Source organism: Pleuronectes platessa, chromosome 14 (assembly GCF_947347685.1).
Source record: "Pleuronectes platessa chromosome 14, fPlePla1.1, whole genome shotgun sequence".
In the NCBI taxonomy this organism is placed as follows: Eukaryota; Metazoa; Chordata; class Actinopteri; order Pleuronectiformes; family Pleuronectidae; genus Pleuronectes; species Pleuronectes platessa.
This window is the reverse complement of record NC_070639.1, coordinates 11,798,142-11,818,699: the sequence shown is the minus strand read 5'-3', so window position 1 is coordinate 11,818,699 and position 20,558 is coordinate 11,798,142. Positions and strand designations below refer to the sequence as shown.

General features: G+C 44.4%; 1 protein-coding gene across 1 annotated transcript in view; it reads left to right on the top strand.

The window, feature by feature from the left end:
* The window catches only part of LOC128455970 (ATP-binding cassette sub-family C member 4), a 37,650-nt gene that overhangs the window by 5,980 nt on the left and 11,112 nt on the right, over positions 1-20,558 (top strand). The window contains exons 11-25 of the mRNA XM_053439956.1: positions 743-934; positions 1,094-1,188; positions 1,284-1,370; positions 1,452-1,548; positions 2,384-2,626; positions 2,857-2,988; positions 3,118-3,155; positions 3,466-3,560; positions 3,967-4,113; positions 9,578-9,657; positions 16,528-16,678; positions 17,276-17,395; positions 17,501-17,611; positions 17,731-17,831; positions 18,308-18,499. Coding sequence (XP_053295931.1) covers positions 743-934; positions 1,094-1,188; positions 1,284-1,370; positions 1,452-1,548; positions 2,384-2,626; positions 2,857-2,988; positions 3,118-3,155; positions 3,466-3,560; positions 3,967-4,113; positions 9,578-9,657; positions 16,528-16,678; positions 17,276-17,395; positions 17,501-17,611; positions 17,731-17,831; positions 18,308-18,499 — 1,881 coding nt within the window. The remainder of the gene's footprint in view (positions 1-742; positions 935-1,093; positions 1,189-1,283; positions 1,371-1,451; positions 1,549-2,383; positions 2,627-2,856; positions 2,989-3,117; positions 3,156-3,465; positions 3,561-3,966; positions 4,114-9,577; positions 9,658-16,527; positions 16,679-17,275; positions 17,396-17,500; positions 17,612-17,730; positions 17,832-18,307; positions 18,500-20,558) is intronic.

Genomic DNA, 20,558 nt, shown 5'->3' with positions numbered 1-20,558 from the left:
TACCAGTGTGTTGACACAGACATGTCGCCACGGAAACCAAATTAAAAGAATCTGTGTATTCCTAAATAAAGAGAGAATTAACAGGGGGTGGTTGGCTTCACCAGAGTTGCGTGAACCAGATGTCAACATGAGGTTATTCTTCATGGAACCACATGACACCCATACCTGTGAAACAATATTTAACCTAAGTCGTACTGTATATTCTCAAATCCTGCTGCTTGGAGCAGCACCGTGTCACTCATTGACCCTGAGCCAGTTTGTTAAGTCTGTTTACCTCCTCCACTGGACACTCTATTGTAAGTGTGGCTGTTATGGCAACTGCCAGCAGATATTGGACAGCTGAAGGTGAGCATAGCTTCAGTCCAGGCCGGTCACGACTTCAAGCGTAGCCCCGATCCAGCACATCAGCTGACGGCAGCAGATCCTTGTGCCTGCTCACATATGCTGACGGATCAGCTGATCCCCTCCTATTTCATTCAGTTGGTAAAGCTCACACTGCGTGCTGTATTTAAGCTGCTTTAGCTTCCTTCTCTTCCTGGAAGTGTGCTCATCCTAATTTGGGATTTTCATGGAAGAGCAGAGGGATACCAGAACTTAAATCCAATACATTTGTACATATTAAATTGTTTCTAACTGAAGGGCAGTTTTTATAAAGTTATATAGGCGTCAGCCTGTTCTGAAACATTGCTTCTATAACGACAAAGACACTAATGATGTGCGTTTGTTTGTTGGTACATGTCAGTCCTCACTTCTCAGTGCCATCCTGGGAGAACTGAGTCAGGAGAGCGGTGTAGTCAAAGTCAAAGGAGAGCTCAGCTACACTTGTCAGCAGCCCTGGATTTTACCCGGAACGATTCGAAGCAACATCCTTTTTGGAAAAAAATTCAACCCCAAGAAGTATGATCGAGTTCTGAGAGCCTGCGCCCTCAAGAGAGTGAGAATCACTTTGAGTCATGTTCCCAAATAATCCCATTTCCCGTTGTACTTTCACGCTATACCGGCCAGTTATCTGCACAGTTTTAGCACGTGTAACCTCCAATGACCACGGTGTGAATGTGAATAACTGGTAAAGTTGCACTTGGACCCTGCTCAGGACATAGACCTGTTGCCAGGTGGTGACCTGGCGATGGTCGGGGACAGAGGGGCCAACCTCAGCGGAGGACAGAAGGCCAGGATTAGTTTAGCCAGGTGTGTTGAATAACTTTACAGTAATTTTTATCTGTGGTGTGTCTGACCAAGCTAACCTTCATACATATGTGTGTGTGTGTGTGTGTGTGTTCCAGAGCAGTGTATCAGGATGCAGATATCTACCTGCTGGACGACCCACTCAGTGCTGTGGATGCTGAGGTGGGCCGGCACCTCTTTGAAGAGTAAGTCTGGTTCAACGAGTTTCCCCCATTGTTTTCATCCACAGTTTGTCCTTTCTTCTCAAAAGGACTTGTTTTACTCAGGTGCATCTGTGGACTTTTGAGGAAGAAGCCTCGCATCTTGGTGACGCACCAACTGCAGTATCTGAAGGCTGCGGATCACATAGTGGTCTTAAAGGAGGTATGTTCTTAATTGTGTTTGTATCAAGTGAACATTTCATGTCCAAGAGAATTGTTCACAATGACACAAGGGATGAAACTGTTACTAGTCACTTAGACACAGGCGCAATAAGCAATGTGCAGTTGTAGTAACAACCCAGTGGAAGGAGTTACGGGCAGTGTCAGAAATACCGATTTATTTAAGTCGACTAAGGGGACAATGTCGGATGTTTTCTCTACCACTATTCCTTGCACATTTTATGTGGTCCTTCATGTTATTTTATTTCTAAAGCATTTTTGTTTTGAGCATGTAGCACAGTTTAAAAATATCTTGACAATACTGATACAACGCTTTAAGTACTCAAAGTATTTTCTATAAAAAATATTTTAAACACAGCATTTAGTATTGTTTGATTCCACTGTATAGTCTCTGCCTCATAGCAACATTTTTAGTAATTCGACACCCAAAGTCTGCATCATGAGAATCACACATTCTCTCTCTAAAAGGTTGGTAGTTACCTGAGTTCTGCAGCTGCAGTCAGAATAGTAAATAATAGCTATAGCAGATTTTACAGATCTGATCAATCCGCGTCCACATCACCCTGATTATCAGTAAATAATAAAAAGGGAAAACACCACTATGTTACATGGACGCTAAAATTCTGTGATGGATTTTACTCTCGTACTTAATTAATATATATATATTATCTATAAAGATTATTTTAATTACTAATAGAGAAGCCTCTATTAGGACATCCGATTATGAGATGAGTGTGCATCGATAGCATCAGTACTGGGAGCGACACATGTTCTTCAGATTGAATATCACGTCAGTTTCTCTTCTCTGTCGTGGTCAGGGCCAGATGGTGGCACAAGGGACCTACAGGGAGCTGCAGGGCTTCGGACTGGACTTCACCTCCCTGCTGAAGGAGGAGGAGGAGAACCAGGAGGAGGAGAGACGAGGAACAACTCCCATCCCGGGGACTGTCTCCCGCTTCCCCCATACACTGTCTGACAACTCCATGTCCTCCATGTCCTCCTTGTCCTCCCTCTCCTCCTCCCGTCACTCCCTGATCGAAGGAGGAGAGCCACCTTCAGCGGTAGGTACATTTCAGACCTTTGAGTAATTTATTTAATGGCATGGTTTTGAGTTTGAACAGCTCAAATCACTTGCCATCTGTATTTTTAAGCATCTCGTGGTGGAGGGGAAAAGGCCAGTTGTGCCTCCGTTCGACCACTAGAGAGCAGAAGATACTCACAGTTCCCTGTCGGTTGTAGCTTGATGTTGTGCGGTGCTGAGTGACTGGTTGACACGAGCGTCTGTCTGCAGGTCGTGCGACCGACAGAGGAGGAGACGCGCTCAGAGGGAAACGTCGGCCTGCGTCTGTATGTGCAATATTTCCTGGCAGGTGCTAACATCCTGGTCCTCTTGGTGCTCCTGTTACTCAATGCCTTAGCACATGTGAGTTTTTCTTCATTTGATTTCGGTCTCTGTTTGATATAAAGCGGAATAATCGCCAAGATAAGACGTTTAATGAGATTTTATTTTTGTTTTTCTCTGCTGTCAACATTTTTTGTCATTTTTGTGTAGATCACATTCGTGCTGCAGGACTGGTGGCTTGCTTGCTGGTGAGATTTTGTTTCTTTTACACCCTGGACCAAATTAATAAAAAAAAAGAAAAAAGATGGATAACAGGTCCTGTGAGCCGAACTGACATCTTCCCACAGACTGAAAGTGGTTGATATTTTGATGGAAGACAACTGAACAAAAACAGTTTTTGTCATTATCTGTCATTTGTTGAAACTGACCTTGTACTTTAGGATGGGAGAAATGTGTTTTGTCTCCTTTGCCTTCATGTTGCAGCTTTATTTTGTTCCTTGTGTTTACTTGTCCTTGTGGATTTTTTGTTGTTGTTTCTTTTGTGTGGCCGACTCGCAGGGCCTCTGAACAGAAGCACATCAATGTGACGGAGCACCTCAATGGCAGCTTCCCTCGGCAGCTGGACCTTGACCTGTACCTAGGTGTTTACGCAGGTGAAGCCCACGAAGCGCACATACCTTTTTATGTACTGTGAGGCTCTCAATTCGCCGCCATTCAATGAACAGACCCACAGTTCTTTGGCTGTGGCCCAAGGCCTTCAAGGCCCAGTGTATGTGTACATGGGCCTCAGCTGTACGGAGAGATAGCGGCGCCTTTCTTGATGGCTGCTGTTGGATTGCTCCGATTATCTTCCTGTGTGACTCCCACCCTTTACCCTCGTTCAGCCTTTGTATCCACAGTGATGGATCAGCATTCAAGTCAAAAATCCTGATTAAAAGACCCCCGAAGTGGAATACATATGTTTTTGCTTAATAATGTCATCTTAATAGCTAATATTGGAACAGGCGCATGTGTAGCATTGTGTTGCGCTGATGCATTATCTCCCTCTGCTTTCCTCAGGGTTAACAGCCTCTTCAGTTGTTTTCGGCTTCCTCCGCAGCTTGGTTTTCTTTAATGTCCTGGTGAGCTCGTCCCAAACGCTGCACAACAGCATGTTCACCGCCATCTTGCGGACCCCGGTGCACTTCTTCGACATCAATCCAATCGGTAAGCCGCTCTCCACCTCATCAGCTATTCATCTGAATAACCGATTACCGTTTTCCCGGCATTTGTCAGGGTTGTATGAGCGATGAGCCGATTGTGACGCCTAGTTTGCACTTGTTGTGGAAGTTATTGTTTTGACGTCCCACCACTAGAGAGCAGACTGTTCCTTGATTTTGTGGCGTCGTGATCCACTTAACAAACATCCGTGTGGCTGCCCTTAAACTCTAGTGTTTGTCATTTCTATCAAGTTGTGTATCTTACAAGAAGAAATGACACAATAAAATGTAAAATTCACATACATTGATAGATATTTTTTATATTATGCACTTTTAAAAATTGTATAAATATAATTAAATGTTGTTGATTTTAATTAAATTATCTATTATATAATGATATAATTTTTTTTTATTTTGGCTTATGCTTATCTCAGGTTTTAGATCTAATTGTTAGTGAACTGGCATCATATAAGTTGCATTTGGGAAGTAAAGGATTGTTTGTCGAAAACAAAAAGAACTTGTTACGTGACTTTATATTACCCATAATGTGTTCTAAAATGAGCAGAGGGAGTGTTATCGTCCTTATTAAGAGCCCATACAAATAAAGCAAACAGTCATGCAGAATAAATACTGTTTGCAGTAGATCTTGGACAGTGTTGTGTTTGGATAAGAGAGCCGTGCAAATACAGACGTATTTGTCTTGTGCACTGTATCATAAATCTTTGATTATTTCATTAGCTTTGCAGGCCGTAGCCGCCCGCTCAATGGCGTGGACAGATGGACACGATATTAAAAGTGAGCAAACACTCCAAATATGTCGGTCTTTACTCAGGGAGGACTGCTGTTTCTTTCTTTTTATTCGGCAGGTGTTTTTTCACGTCACCTTCAATAACAAGCGATTAAAACTGCGAGAATAATTCAGGTTATGTTTGAATCCTTTGTGAAGCCTTCTGCTCCTCTTGATTTAACACGATTTTCTTGGTATTAATTAAAAAAAACGCTCTTTTAATCAGGTGAAATCATGTCAGCGCTGTCTGCCGCTCGTATCCACAGTCAACTGTCGAGTGGCCCACTTTGATAACTTAAATTTTTCTGCAGCATTGTTCACCTGTCAACAGATAATTACTCAGCCTAATCTTTTCATAGTGGAGGTGCATGTACGACACAATCAGCTCGGGTGGGAATTCTCAGCAGGTAGGGAACCTGAGTCTGTATAATGACTCATAATAAGCTGGTAACACAAGTCTAAATATGATTTGTGGGTGTTGAGGAGCTTGCGGTTTCCACTGGCATTAGCAGTGGGTGTAGCAACAAAGCTTTCCTTTGCGAAGCAGTGTTTGGTGCAAACACCACAGGTCTTAATCTTTGGGCTTTTGTTTTTACTGCCGCCGTTGTGTTGCGTATTTGACTACCTGGCAGCTTATCTGGGTGTGCCCCTGCCCGGTAATCTACACACAGGAGGAGAACAAACACTTTGAATAATGTAATAATCTGTTTAATAGTGCAGCAAAGGAGAGGCTTAACAGACACTGCTATCTGATTGCTGTTGTGCCGCTATCAGTAACTATTGTATGACCAGTCCAGTCATTACAGCTCGGCCTCTAGGCTGGCAAACAGCACGGTGTGTCTGACTGGATTTATAGACAACTGCCCCGCACACCGTTTCTTTTATCCTGTCAACAGTAGATTAAGAATGAACCTGACCTCTTTCTTTTAAGGACTTTCACTGAATTGTGTTCCTTTATTCTCTCACTGTGTATTTTTGGGTGATTCATTCACTTTATCAAACCTCCAGACAGAGACAGCTGTTGTCAACGCTTCCGTTTTCTCTTCTTTCCTCCACGTATTTTTTTCTCCCTTCTGTCTAAAGTACTTTTATTCTCCCTTTTTTTTTAAATACCTGTCACCACCTTGTCACTGCTGCTTCCACGTCCACTCCATTCCGACTGTGTGCCGATGTGTTGTTAAGGATTTGACAAATGTTTACATGTGTCAGTGATGTGTGTGCTGTCGCTGAATGGGCCCCAGTGTGTGTGTGTGTGTGTGTGTGTGTGTGTGTGTGAAAGCTGTCCTCAGAGTTAAAGGTTACCATTTCAGGCCTCGCTGCACAAAGGTCTTATTTGTTATTCTGTGAATGTGGTTTGTAACAATAGAGTACAGCAGCGGTGAATTATGATTGACGGAGAGCCACTGTAGCTCCTCTGTATCAGCCGCTGAATGCCTCTGTGCCGTTTGAATCCTGTTTCTGTGTTATCTTTTGTGCTGTGTGTAGATAGTTGATTTCCAAGTTGGGCCTTTTTGGTGATTAAAACCTTTATATGTTGCAACAATACTATTCGATAAGTTGTATGATAGCGGGAAGCCTGTCGATCCCAATGCGAGACTGAAATTGCCTCCATTATGTGGATTTGCCCGACTTAATATATTTGCGTTGCTCAATTTTGCTAATAAGTACAGTCTTATTACAGCTGTTCATCCAAATTTGATCCAGTTAGAGCAGCACAGACAGCGGCGGATGTGTTGAGCTGATGTTGATCCCTGTAATTTAGTGTCATTGAGTGGGCTAATCCCCTCAGAGACTGCAGGCCAGGGCTTCAGCTCATCAGCACAGTGAAGGAGTGGAGTTTCAGACAACACACACACACACACACACACACACACGCCTCTACCATCCCTCCGTTCACGTCGGCATAGTGGGGCCATCTCAGCGCCGGGTGTCACTCAGCTGCCGTCGACACAGGGAACTTTAGATTTTCTGTCGCCGGTGATGTGAGATTCTAATTGTGTTTACGGAGGCAGTGTTTTTAATGTCTGTATTTCAGCTCCGGCTGGTGTCGAGAGCAAAGTGGAGGGAGTAGTGCAGAGAGGATGATGATATCGAAGTGTGTAAATTGAATGTGGAGATGGAGCCGTGTGTGTGTGTGCAGTGTGGCTGATAGGGCTCCCCCTCGCTCGGCACTTCCACTATTTAATTGCATGAAAGGGAAGGAGAGGAGATTGCAGCAGCCTGGCGGTGTGAGCGGAGAGAATGGATTTAGAATGTATTAGTATTGGCAGCAAGGTGCCGGCGGTGGGAGGCTGCCCCGGGCTGCTGCGGGCCCTTCATGGAAGTGCAGGTGAGCTGTGCCACCTCCAGCCTTGGCAGCCCCCTCCCCTGTCTTCCTTCATTATCGTGCTCGCTTCACTGAAAGGCCCCGCCAACTGCACCGGGGCCCACACATGGAGCGGCTCTGAGTTGTCCCCTTATCTTGATGTTTACAGGGAACAGCGATTTGCCACACGCCCCGCTCTAGCCGGACCCCACTGTTCCACTTCTTTAGGTGTGATTGGGGCCCCTGCTCGACTAATATCTCCACCTGAAGGGGCCACCTTAGTTGGGAGGGCTTGATATTTCCCAATCTGAAAAAAGTGGTGCAAATCACCCCTGGAGTCTTAAACCATGAGAAATTGTTTGATACTAATGCTGCTGATATCCTGAAACGTCTATACCCCTCTCTGCACAATAGGTGATATTGTTGACAACCACCCATGGTGATTGAAGCCATTGTCCCACACCGATCTTACCTCATAGGCATTGCCATGCAGTGAATGTCTTTGTGTAACTGCATCACTGTAATGTATCCCCTCTATAGTCCTTGCAGGATGGAGAAAGGCCTTTACTTCATCCCCTCTGATACTCTCTGTTAACTGAGCCGCTTGTCAAACAGCTGATAGCTGAGTGATGTGCTCTGCTCCAACACCCTCCAACCATGGTATGATGTAACCCGCAGAAACCTAGCCTCTTCTTATTGGCATTGTTTGCCAAATATGCATGGATTTGGGTCATCTATGGCTTAGACAGTGAAATTACATACAAATATTATTGGATCTTGCACAAAGACAGTTTGACAAGCACTCCCCCCATTCCCCAGACTAAAGAAGAGATATTCCTCTCTCGTACAGCAGCAGCTCTGCCCCCTTGCTTGAACCTTCCCCTCAGGATGTCTGTATGCTAAAGGGGCACTCACACTGTGAATAAGATTAGTCTGCCTCCAAGTGTACAACATGCTTATGCCACTTGACTTTGAATCAGCGCTGATTTGGAGCATTGCTAGGTTGTTGTGGGGAATAATGCTCTGGCTGGGTTTATGCAATGGATGTTATGGGGAGCCCGGCCTCGTCTGCATGCATGTTTTTAGGCGGGTGCAACATTTTGGATAAAGCTGTAAGCTGCTTACGGCCGTGGAGAGAGGTGATTACAGGGCCCACCTCCGTAGGACCGAGCAGGAGGCTGGGAGGCAACTTTTAGGTCAGTGATGCTATGGCTGCACAACGCCTCGAGTGTGCAATACCGTCACGTTGAGCCAACGTGCCTCGCCGCCATCCCGCCCTGTTCACGGCCTTTTCTGTGAGCCCGGATAAACTCGTCGACATGCTCGTTTGGTTTCACTTAATCGAGGCTGTACACTCAATATGCTGCTTTATTTACACTATCCACTGACAGATATTATTGTCTGCTTGGCAACATGTCACTGTGAGAAACAATTGGTTTATTTAGTAAATTATAAAACGGGACGCCATTTTGTAGCAACGTTGACACAGAATAAACACCTAACACAAGCAGCTTCTTGTCTTTTAACTGAAGCTGTATCACTGCTGCCACGTCTCTGGTACTTGTGTCACTCTGACAGTCTGGAGGCTTCCTTCCCAGACCGAGATAGAAAGATCCTTTCTCTCTTGCCTCTCACTTGCTCGTTGTCTTGTAAGTGGATTGGCTATCACTGACCCTGCAGTAAATAGTGTGTGAACCCAGCCAGGATGTAATCTTATGTGCTGTGGGATCCAAAATAAAGGGAGGGGGGGCAAAGTTACAAAAGGAGTGACAAAGGAGCGCCGCCACAGCACCTGCCGAGCCACTAGCCAAAATAATGAACACCTGAGCAGATTGGAGGCAACTCAATTAACGTCACTGACACTGGCAGTCGGAAAATAAAGGCAGGTACGCGGCTTCTGTTGCCCTTTTGTTCCCGCACAAAAGGTTCCCTTACGTATTCAGCCGAGCAGGGCAGCCTCTATGAAACGCTAGATAAATAATGATTCATTGTTTAATCTAGATTGGCATGTGTTTTTCTTCTGTTATCACACTCTGTGTATAAGCTCCGATCTAATAAGTCGAAAGGTACTTTGCTAACACTTGGTCATTTGTTAATTAAAGCAAATAAAATTGTTTTTATAGGGTGTGGAGAAGCTAAAGAATATAAAGCTTTATAAATCTTTATTTGATTTAGATTTTTATCATATAATAAATACCCCATGTGTTCTCTCACACTGAACAATTATACGTCACCTTTTTCATCTGTTTTTCCTGCATCAATTCTAATAGAACACTTGGTATCCAATAGAAAATCTGCTGTGTAATATTTGCTTCTATCATGCACAGATCCACTCTGATCTCATCTGATCTGCTCATTTGTGTCTGTGTTGTTTCCCAGGAAGAATCCTCAACAGGTTTTCAAAGGACATCGGTTACCTGGACTCTCTGCTCCCGTGGACGTTTGTGGACTTTATCCAGGTGAGTCTCACCTCGGCAGGTTTGGTCGCTGGCGCTGCGGCATGGGGAGGCCATTTCATGCCTGGCTAAACCTGCTTTGTGGTCTGGGCCCCCTAATCTGGAAACAATTACTGTAGGATTACCCGGCAGCGCGGCCCAGCGCCTGCACAGATTTAATAAAAGTGTGCACATAGGCTGAGGGCGTGGCTCCCTCAATGTGACACAACAGAAACGGCATCTTCTGAGAACACGTATGGAGACTACGGAGCAAGTGATTGGGAGGAGAGAAAAGGAGCCAAAGAGGAAAATGAAGGCCACGGCATGATGGGTCAGATGTGGAGGAAAACAGTGGGGAGGAGGAGCAGCGGGCGGGGGGTTACAAGGATGATGTGTTGAGTGTCAAAGAGAAAAAGTGTGATCAGCAGGCGTACAGCAGTGGAGCTCAGTGCGTGGTGCAGGTGGGGAAGGGGGAAGGGGACGGGTCAGGTGGATCACATCCAGAGTGGGACTTGCCTACTCCCTGCACAATTCACCTCTAAGGTTGTAAGGTCTTACAGGCCCGGTAGCCAAGGGCCACCCTGGTGCGTAACCAGGTTAGGTTACCAAATGCCACCCTGCCACTGTGACAGCCATCTCCCACGAAAGCCTGCGGAGATGAGCCAGCTCATGCACCTATAGCACCACAAAGAAGGGAATGTTCGCTGCACAATTCGAGGTAGAGGAGCAGGCGTGGCTCCTTGGTTCGGGCCAAAGAATAGAACAAAGGCGTGCTGAAAAAGAATCCCCCCCTCACAATGCCTGAGTGATGTTTGTGGCAGATACCCATCTCACGCTAGACAAAAGCCATCTTAAATGCTGAAAGCACAAAAGATCATTCGCACAAAAGCTTTTTGTCTGCTATAGTTCCCCTCATTTTGATAATAAGGCGAATAATGGCTGGAGTAAAATAATAACTTTGTAGACGGCCCATAAGGTCCAACAAAACACAGGGAAAGTAGAATAGGTCATGACTGGAAACAGACTTGTGTGGCACATACTGTACTTCATACATGACGTACAATCCAACATATTAATACATACTGGGTCTTCTATTTACTGATTACAAAGCTAATGATAAAGTCCATATAATGAGCAATCAGTGTTAAAATAAGACTAAATGTTTCCTGTGGATGTTGTCTCTGGGTGTTTCGCTGCACTAGAAAGTGGGAGGTGATTGTGACGGTGGACAAAGGTGGCATCTTTTTGGACAAAACACTTTTGTATGCGCTCTTTTCTTGCTCTTGTTTGCAGGTGTCTTTCACAGGGCAGCCCTTTAATGCTTTCAGGAAGGAAGATTTTCCCCCTTTTTATTCTATCCAAGTATCATAAAGGCAGAAAAGCCACTGATCCCGACCATTGTTGCTCACTCGCGGAGGGACATTTTCCTATAGTCATTGTTTAAATGGTTGTCAGTGGGGGAATAAAGTGAAACTTCATAAACAATTGCCCTAACTGGTTTATCTCTCCCTATGGGGAGAGGCTGCCTCTGTGCGGGGATTTGCACCGGAGCTTCCTCCTTTATGGTGGAGTAAGCACTTCACAGCCTCTCAGCACTGGCCCCATACCCGCCTAACAAGGGGATTCCCTCAAGCTGGGTGAACCTGGTTAAACCCCAGAGCCTGATTTCTTCCACAGGTCTCATTTAGTAGTAATTTAGTATATTGGGAAAAAAGGGCTCTTTCTCTCTGCTCTTTATAGATGGGGGACAAAGACAGAAATGTCAATTAAAAACACCTCAGGCTTTCGGGACCGTCGGCTTTTGTGCGGACTTGACCTTTAAATCCCGGGTTGCCTCTATTTTCACAGAGGGCGTGGAGGAGGAGGGCAAGACAATGAGGGGTGAGCATGGGGGTCTGTCAGCGGAGGATTTTGTGTGAAGGCTCTTGACCAAGTCACACCACTAACTGTGGGGTCCCTGGCCACATTCACAGGTCTTCTTAACCACCCATGCAAATTCAGATTGTCAGGATGTTTATGCTTAGACTCCACCTGCTCTCAGCCGTGTTAATGTCATTTAAACACACATAAACATTTGCTCGTCAATCATCAGCGCAGTAAAACCCACTCAAACATCTGGAGGGGCTAAATATTTCCGTGTGTGGGTGTGCAGGTCTATGCAGACACCAACCCAGCACAGGAGCGCACACACACACACTTAGCAATGATGGCTATTATCTCAGAACAGTGGCGGGTGGATTGTGTGAGTCTGTGTATTGTAGCACATTGTGTGTCCGGCCTCTTCAGTGGCTTTTGGGATATGAGAACTGCTGACGTAACTGTGCGCGCTGTGGTATGGGATTTCACCGGCTTTCTCTGCTCCTCTACCGCGCTGGTGACAGAGGAGGTGAAGAATGCACTGGCTCCAGGCGTTACACAGGTTCACCTGTAACACAGGGGATGGTCCTCTGTGGAAATATATGGGCTGTGCCATAAGTTCCCCTCTGACCATTGTTTTTATGACAGTGCCATTGTGTGCTCCAACAAGGTGGAAAAACACAAGTGACACACAGTGGTGAGAAGCCAAAAGGTGAATCTATACGAATACTTATCGACAGTTGTTCAGCGAATCAGTGAAAACCAGAACACAAAAAATATGGATTTGTGCTTTTGTTCGGTCGGTCCGTCCGGGTAATACTCATGTTGCGGGGACCTTAATTCGGGGGACAAAAAGCCAATCTCCTATAATGTAAATCGTCAAATTCTCAAGTTTGGCGAAGAGTAACCCTGGTTTAAAGATTCAATGTGTAAGATTTAGTTAAAAGGGGATCTATTCACAGAAATTGAAAATATAATAATCCTAGTGGTGTTTTCAACAGTGTAGAATCATCTAAATTGTACAAATTGTTGTTTTCTTCACCCTAGAATGGGCCCTTTTATACTTAAACACTTTATATTTACATCGGGACTTGGTCCTCTCTACGGAGGCCGCCATGTTTTTTATAGTAGCCCAGACTGGACAAACTAAACACCTTTTGAGTTTTCATGACAACTGAAGTCCGGTTCTCCTTCATGTTTGGAAATGGAGGGTGAGGTGAGGGGTATTCAGCTGCAATTCGAAAAATTCACCTCTAGATGTCACTAAATTCTAAACATTGAACCTTTAAGTTAAAGCTGCTCTACAAATTGATGTAAGACAATGTAATGTCCTCAGAAGTTATGCAGACACGTGTTTGTGTGTGTATGTGTGTGGTTGTCTTAACTGGCCACTCAGCAATACCAGTCATGGTCATTTGATGGCGAGCACTGGCCAGCAAAAGCTTCCTCTGTGTGGGTTTGTGTGTGTGGTCTTCCTTGATGCTGATGCGGTCCAGCACCTCAGCTGCCGCCCTGACTCAGACTACAGGCCGGGTCTGGGGTCGTTTTTAGGGAACTTACGTAACAAAGTCACAATCTCTTCTCCAATCTCAGTATGATGAGGATAATGAGTTCTGTGCTTTCTGTGAGCGACTTTTGTTTGTGTTGAATGGCTGTTTTTTGTGTATTTGAAAAGTTTTTGTTGTTATCACAAGGAAGAGAAAGGAGCAATGATTGAATGAATGAATTTGCCGGACACTAGTGATTTATAGTGAGGGAGGGAGAGTGTTTGTGAGAGCGAGACTGCATTTCAAAGCCTTTCTCTTATTTCCAAAATGGGGTTGGAAATCAGCAGCTTGACTGAGCCCAAATAAGTGACTTCTTTTACCTTTTCACTCCACACAAAGGCCTAATCCTAGGACTACTTGAGCCACCAATGTAGACAGCGACTGAGACCACCGCAGTATGTGTCAGACCCTCCTCACCGCACACAAAACACATTGACTGCAGCTTTATGAAGTGAAAATGGCCAAGAAAGGGGAAAATGTGAAGGAGGTGTCCACAGTCATTTCTCACAAAGAAAAGCCACAGCATCTTGGCATTTAATGCTAAAATAAAGCGGAGAATGGTTTGGGTCACTCCCATTGTTCCAGGGCCCGAGTGGAACGGCCCTGTTTTTGTTTCAATACCACTGACCCTTGCAACTTATTGTGTGGCTCTGTCACGGAAAGTGTGGAATAAGAGGAAAAAAAGAAAATTCCAGCAGTGACAGAGGACTTCTTTTGAGGAATTTTCCTTTACCATACATTTTCCTCATTTCCTTTTTTGTTTGCCCGTCTTTCCCCGTGGCAAAATACTGCACAGTGACAGCAAATAAAGGGAGGATGAAAAAGGAGCTTGTTAAAAACAACAAAAAAGCTCTTGCTGCTTCCTCATGTCCAGAGGGATGTTTAATTAAAGGGAAGTGTTTATGTTCTGCTGCGGAACAACAGTCGCTATCATTGCCGAACACAAATATGGCAATTAACTTCAATTTTCTACGTTTATTTGGACATCAAAGAGATGATAGGATCATTGAGAAAATAAAACAATTAGGGTCAGCAGAGATCTGAATGGTCTTAGGACACAGCAGCGCGCCCAGTTTGCTTGAGCGATTGAATCACATGCGTGCGGTAGCTTTCTTTTCTTGCTAAAGAGCAATTAGCGGTAATTCTTTATTTAAACTGTTTGTATACAGAACCTTTCATCCTTTTCTCCACTTTTATGTGCAGTGGGATGTGGCTGTGGGAGTTTTCGGTTCCTGTGTGGTTTCAGAGGAGATATGGATGTGGTCCGGGCAGGGCGAAGAGTAAGCTTGTAGGACGGGTTTATCGGAGTCATCTTGTGTGTAGTGTGGGTGGGGGGCCACGGTGTTCCCGATGCTGACATGATAAGCGCCAAATGGATCACATCAAACGGGGGCAATGGCGACAGAGGCCCTTGGGAGCAGGAGGAGGCAAGACTCCTATCTAATGGTTCCTGCTCCTCCTCCGTCCCCTCAGACGACCCCGCCGTCAGATAAGCCGGCCTCGGCCCGGACCTGCGCGGCCCCCGCTGAAATGGGCCCAATTACAATTCAAATTAACCAACCAGCAAACATGAATGGGCAGTGTCACTGTGTCACCAACCAGCAGCGGCAGAGTGAAAGAAAAACAGCACGATAAGACATTTGTTCAGTTAATATTTGCTCCCCTCAAGGGAAGGCTGGATAACACGCTGTAATGGACCATGTGCCGCCATCTCACTTTGCAGTCTGGTAGCCTTCCATCAAGACTAAGATTGAAACTTATGTACTGTGAAATTCTCGGGATCAGTTGTGCTCAGCAGCTCCCACTTACTGTTTGATTGTGGTGGCTCCTCTATGGCAATGGTTAGACTCGTAATACCCTCTTATCTGAACGGCAAATGGGATTGAGTGGCTTTTCATCGTAAAACTACGACTGAAAGTGATCAAGCTTAAATGTGTGCTTAAGTGGCAGATAGCATCTGTAATTAAGGTGCTAAATTAAATTTTCATCTCTCTGGGCTAGTGTGAGACCACTGAAGGTAACCTCACGATCCTAATCTCCACGTCTCATGCGATTCGTCTCTTAGGATGTGTCTAATTTCAGGGTGCAAGGCTTCAATTTTATCATGTGCCAATCGAACATGAAATGTGTAACACAGTTAAGCTTTCAGTTTCAAACGATTGGCCTCAAGCGTAGTACTTAATAGAATTTATTTGGTTACTTTAATTTCAGCTATTGGTCAGAGCAAGGTAGTTTGTATATTCAGGCATGGCTGCAGACACAACTTGTCATTTTTTATCTGTGTTTGTTTGTCTCTGAGTTAACAGCATTACCAAAACATAACTTGGACAGATTACAACAGATGGGTCAGGGAAGAGGCCGATATATTTTGATCTGGATCAGGGGGCGGATCTAGGATATCTTTCCTCCAATTTCTTTCATATTGTGAGTGAAAGTTTTTGGTCATTTTTGTGAATTTCTAAAGTAATAATGCAGATTTCTTTCTGAGAAAAATCTGGCATTAGCTAATATCTGTAAACAGGTGAAATTTGGTGCAGATCTGGATATTGATCCAGATTTTGTGAATCAAAATGAGTATAGTGGCCTATCAACCTTGGCAGAGATGTCCTCTTTCTTGTTGTTGTATTTAATTACCAGATAAGGCTATCAAGTATAACATTACATGTATCTTTAACGTTTCAGTTTAGTCTATAGGGAGTCATCATAACTTTTATCGTATATTTTGAAAATAGAAATCGTAATCCGCAAAGTCACCTGATTATTGTGCTGGAGTAAAAACTGTGTTTCCCTCTTAAATGTATTAAAGTAGAAGTGAAACATTGCGTACCTCAAACTTGGCGGTCATTACACTGTTTACTATCACGTAGGCTTTGTGTAAAATCATTTATTTTAAATATTAATGGCCATGACGATCCTTTATCGGATACTCATTGTTCTAAACAAGGTGCATGTGTGGGTGCTTCGCTGTCGTCACACTCGCTGCCTCCAATCCTGTTTAGGCAGCTCTGGTATCCTGGTCTGTGTGTGTGTGTGTGTGTGTCACATAGCCACTAAGACAGGTGATGAGTCACCATGTTGTTGAGGGCTGTGCGGTTTCAGTGTGATGTATCAGACACCCACAGTGTGGTTCCCAGCGCTCTCTGCCAGTCACTGTGGCCATGCCCGTTGGCTGGCTGCTCTGCCAGGGAGGCTTACCGGGCCAGAAGTGTTGAAGGGAAAGCCCAGGGGAGCCGGGGCTATGAGCTGCAATGGCCAAGTGGTAAATTCTCACCTGTTACTAAGTGAGAATTAGGGCCGTGATCATTTCCCTTTCACACTGTGAGTCACATAAGCTCAGTCCCACAACCTGCTGTTACCTTTCTCTCTGTCCATTTTGGTCTCGCACAAATAGAGCGGAAAGAGTTTCTCTTGTTTCCCACACAGCAGCAGCGGAGCTTTCGATTCTGCTTTTTAATTAATATTGTGCTCACATCCTCTCCCTCTGTCCCAGGTTTTCCTCCAAGTCATCGGAGTGATCGTGGTAGCCGCAGTCGTCCTCCCCTGGATCCTCATTCCTATCGTGCCTCTTCTCACCGTTTTCCTGTTTCTGAGATGCTACTTCCTGCGAACCTCCAGGGACATCAAGCGCCTCGAGTCTACCAGTAAATGTTTCTTTTCCGTGTGGGTTGGGGGGGGGGGGGGGGCGTGGACATGTCCATTTGAGCCAAAAGACAAAAAGGGACCACAGGAATGCTAATAGACCATTGAAGAAAGCCGTGGTCATTAGCATAGAGGCCAAAGGTGGCGGCGGCCTATGGCTCGGCCACACGCAGTTTCCTCTAGAGACGGGAGTTCATGACATCACATACAATGGGGGAAAAATGCCAAGTGTGTATGACTAGGCCAATGCAGGCTTTAGTTTATCTTTTTAATTCTGGGCCGAGCGCTCAAATGCAATTTGCTAAAAGTGTCGTTCTTTATCACGATGGAACCAGTCTGCCAAAGAGCTCAGAGGAAACATTTAGGTTTTTATTTGTTTTTAATAAAATGAACAAATAGAAATGTAAGACCAGGTAAATAGAAACTTAAAGCTAAAGTGCATGCAGTGTTGATTACCAAATTACCCATTTCAGGCAGAACACCTCAAAACATTAGTCCTGAAAAGTTTATAATGATTTCTGGCTCACTTAAATAAACAGCGGATTTTACAGTTGTTTGTGATCCGATGGTTGACGCTGGTCTGTATCTGTGTCTTTCAGCTCGGAGTCCCGTCTTCTCGCACCTCTCCTCCTCTCTCCAAGGCCTGAGCACAATCCGAGCCTTCAAGGTTCAGCAGAGGTTTCAGCAAATGTTTGATGAATATCAAGATTTTCACTCAGGTGAAAGAAAAATTAAAGCTTTAACATACACATTAAAACTAATGATACACTTTAATTTTATGTAATTTATATCATGTGTCTTATTTAAACTCTGTTTGTTTATAGGGGCCTGGTTCTTGTTCCTGACTACTTCTCGTTGGTTAGCTGTGCGCCTCGATGGAATCTGCTCCATTTTTGTCACCATCACAGCTTTTGGCTGCATTTACCTCAGGGATGGTACTGAATGGTTTTAATTTTGGAGGAAAAACAGTTAACACTTTATTTACATGTGACACCATTACAGTGAGCTAATAATGTGTAACTGTATGTTTTTACATGTGTTTCTGTTATTACAGGGTTGGAGCCAGGTGCAGTTGGCCTGACTCTGTCTTATGCTATTACGCTCACTGGCATGTTTCAGTGGGGGGTCAGACAGAGCGCAGAGATCGAGAACATGGTGGGGATACTCACGTTCGAACACTCAACTCATAATGACCAAACATATAATTTGTGTAAATCATTTCATGATTTTCCTCTCTGAAATGTTTCAATAAATGTTCAATATATTTTAGTCTCAGCAAGATGCACCACAGGAAATCATTCCCTCCTGTCTGCATCAGACTTATCAATTGCTCTCTGGGAGTGTTAGACACTCTGAGTCAATAGACCAGTCCTGTACTTATTTCACCCTGTCAGCACATGACACCCTATTTATAATATGCTATCTTCTGTTATGTATAGACTGTTATATTGTATATAATGCATATTTTCTTGTTTTGTCTTCTGTTTATATGTTGCAGTATAATGCACATATGTTTTATATATATTGTGTATTTCTATTTATTGTTATTGTCTTGGTCCCGACATATTTGTATTACGATCCCCCCGGGGGTGTAGTATTTGTTGTTCAGTAAATCGTTTTATTTTCCGTAGATGACGTCGGTGGAGAGAGTGGTTGAGTATGCAGAGCTGGAGAGTGAAGCACCATGGGAGACTGACAAACAGCTTCCACATGACTGGCCGAGGAGAGGCTCCATCACCTTCGACAGAGTCGCCTTCTCTTACAGTGCCACTGAGCCGTTGGTCCTGAAGAACCTGACTGTTGTCTTCACATCCAGAGAAAAGGTTCTTGTCTTTATTCCCACCTGTGCATGCTCACTGGTGTGCACAGCCCATGACCCGGGTTGATATGCAGCCAGTGTAGAAGGTGTGGTGCGATTCTTTTTTTTTTGATGTGGCATTATTTTTCAAATCAATTATTAAAGGGACAGGATATTGTGCTGCTGAATCTTGAGGACTATACCATTTGTGATTCATGGAATACATATCATGTAATTAAGACTGTTCAAGTGGATCCATTTGTTCCCTATTTGCATTTTGAGCTACCTGATGGTGACAACAGTTTATTCACTCCAGAGGGAGAAGAGGCCAAGGTAGAGGGGCGAGGAAAGAGAGAGTGGAAGGCAGAGGGAGATGGTTGAGGATGATTGAAATTGTGTTTAATGCTGGGGGTGTATTTTGCATGGCTATGGTCGGCCAGGGCGGCTGATTTCACAATGGATGGGTTGATAAGTGTAGAGCTCCTGGCTCTGACAGCCCCTGGGAGGGATCTCTGCCGGATGCCATGGGGGTGAAAGGCTTTGTGCATCCTGACAGCTCCCCTGACACCCTCTCACAAGGAAAACACTCACCTACCACCTACAGTACATGACACATTCACTGTGTCCCTCACTCTACAGTCATATGCTTCACATAATCTTATAAAGGCACTCGACTGTCCACAACATCTCAGCTGACCTTCTGTTGTTTGGAGAGAGATATCTCGCTAAAGGATTAATATTTATCTCCAGACTCAAGATCAAGATTTTTTTTTTATTGTTCATCGTTTGTCAGAAATAATAGGAAAAGGTAGCATATTTCATCTTTGAATAAAGATCACCAACGAAAGGGAGACTAATCCACACTGACAACTGTTTAAAAGGTTTGTTCTCTTTTTATGGCTGAGAGTGACCTTGTTCGCATTCACTGCCAATCGGGAAATATAGCGGCATTGAGGTGAATAGACTATATCTATACAAAGGCTCTGGGCTCACATCATTTATCCTGCTCACATTCTGTGCTCAGTACTTTTCCAGTGAATGGTGACCAAATCTTTTAACATAGGAAAATTAAATAAAAATGAAACACCTCAAAGATGGTTTCTGTCATTTTGGACGGATGAATGTCCAAGTGGTCATTTTACCGATAGGTTCGTTAGTTCTTTCACGCTTTATGAACAGGGGTGAAATGGCATGAGTGACAGCAGGGACTGGCCTGTGATTGGTCAAGTGGATGTATCGGTTGGACCTCGCTCTGTGCAGACTCTGGCTCCAAACGCAGAAGATAATGGCGTTGATATCCAGAATATTTTGGCTTCATTCCTGGGTATGGGGCCTATGTTTGTCACTTTGGTGTGTGTTTGTAAACTGGTGTGTGTTGCTGGTCTAGGCTTATGTATTCTCGTATACACTCCTATAGCCTTTGCACTTAGGTCCCACATGAGAGGGTGATGTGTTGTGGGTTAGTAACTATATTTTTACCACAGGTAGTCAAGCTTTTAGCCATTCCTCCTTTTGGGATTGGTTTGCCAGAGCTGGTGTTGTGGCCAGGCTAGGACAGGCGGGACCTAACTCAAGCCTAGTTTATGGTTTGATTTAAAGGACCCCACGTTTTCTACCCTTGGGCTTTAGGTTGTTGAGCGCAAGGTCCTTACTTGCGAGAATATTTTCTTCTAAAACACTTTTCCAAACCAAGATGCTTTACAGTCAGAAAGCATACAAGACTGAACACTGTACATATTCTGAACAGGGAAAGTCTAGACAATTGAACCACTTGTTGACTAGCATAGGTCTCAGTGATGTTTCCTGGAGAGGGATGACCTTTTTTCTGTTGTCTATGGATCAGTCCTGAGTGGAGCAGCTTTAGTCATATCTGTGCACTCACACGGCAGCTTATGCAGAACGAGACTAGCCACATATCATTGTTGGTATTTCTCGTCTTGGCTTTGGGACAAGATTGTTTCTTACTAGAACTAGATGGAGATACCCAGTGGTTTGTCATTGGTGCCTTTTTTTTATAGGAAATGATTTGATCCCATTCTATAAGTTTACTGTCATTTCGAATAACTCACTCAGAAACAAACCCA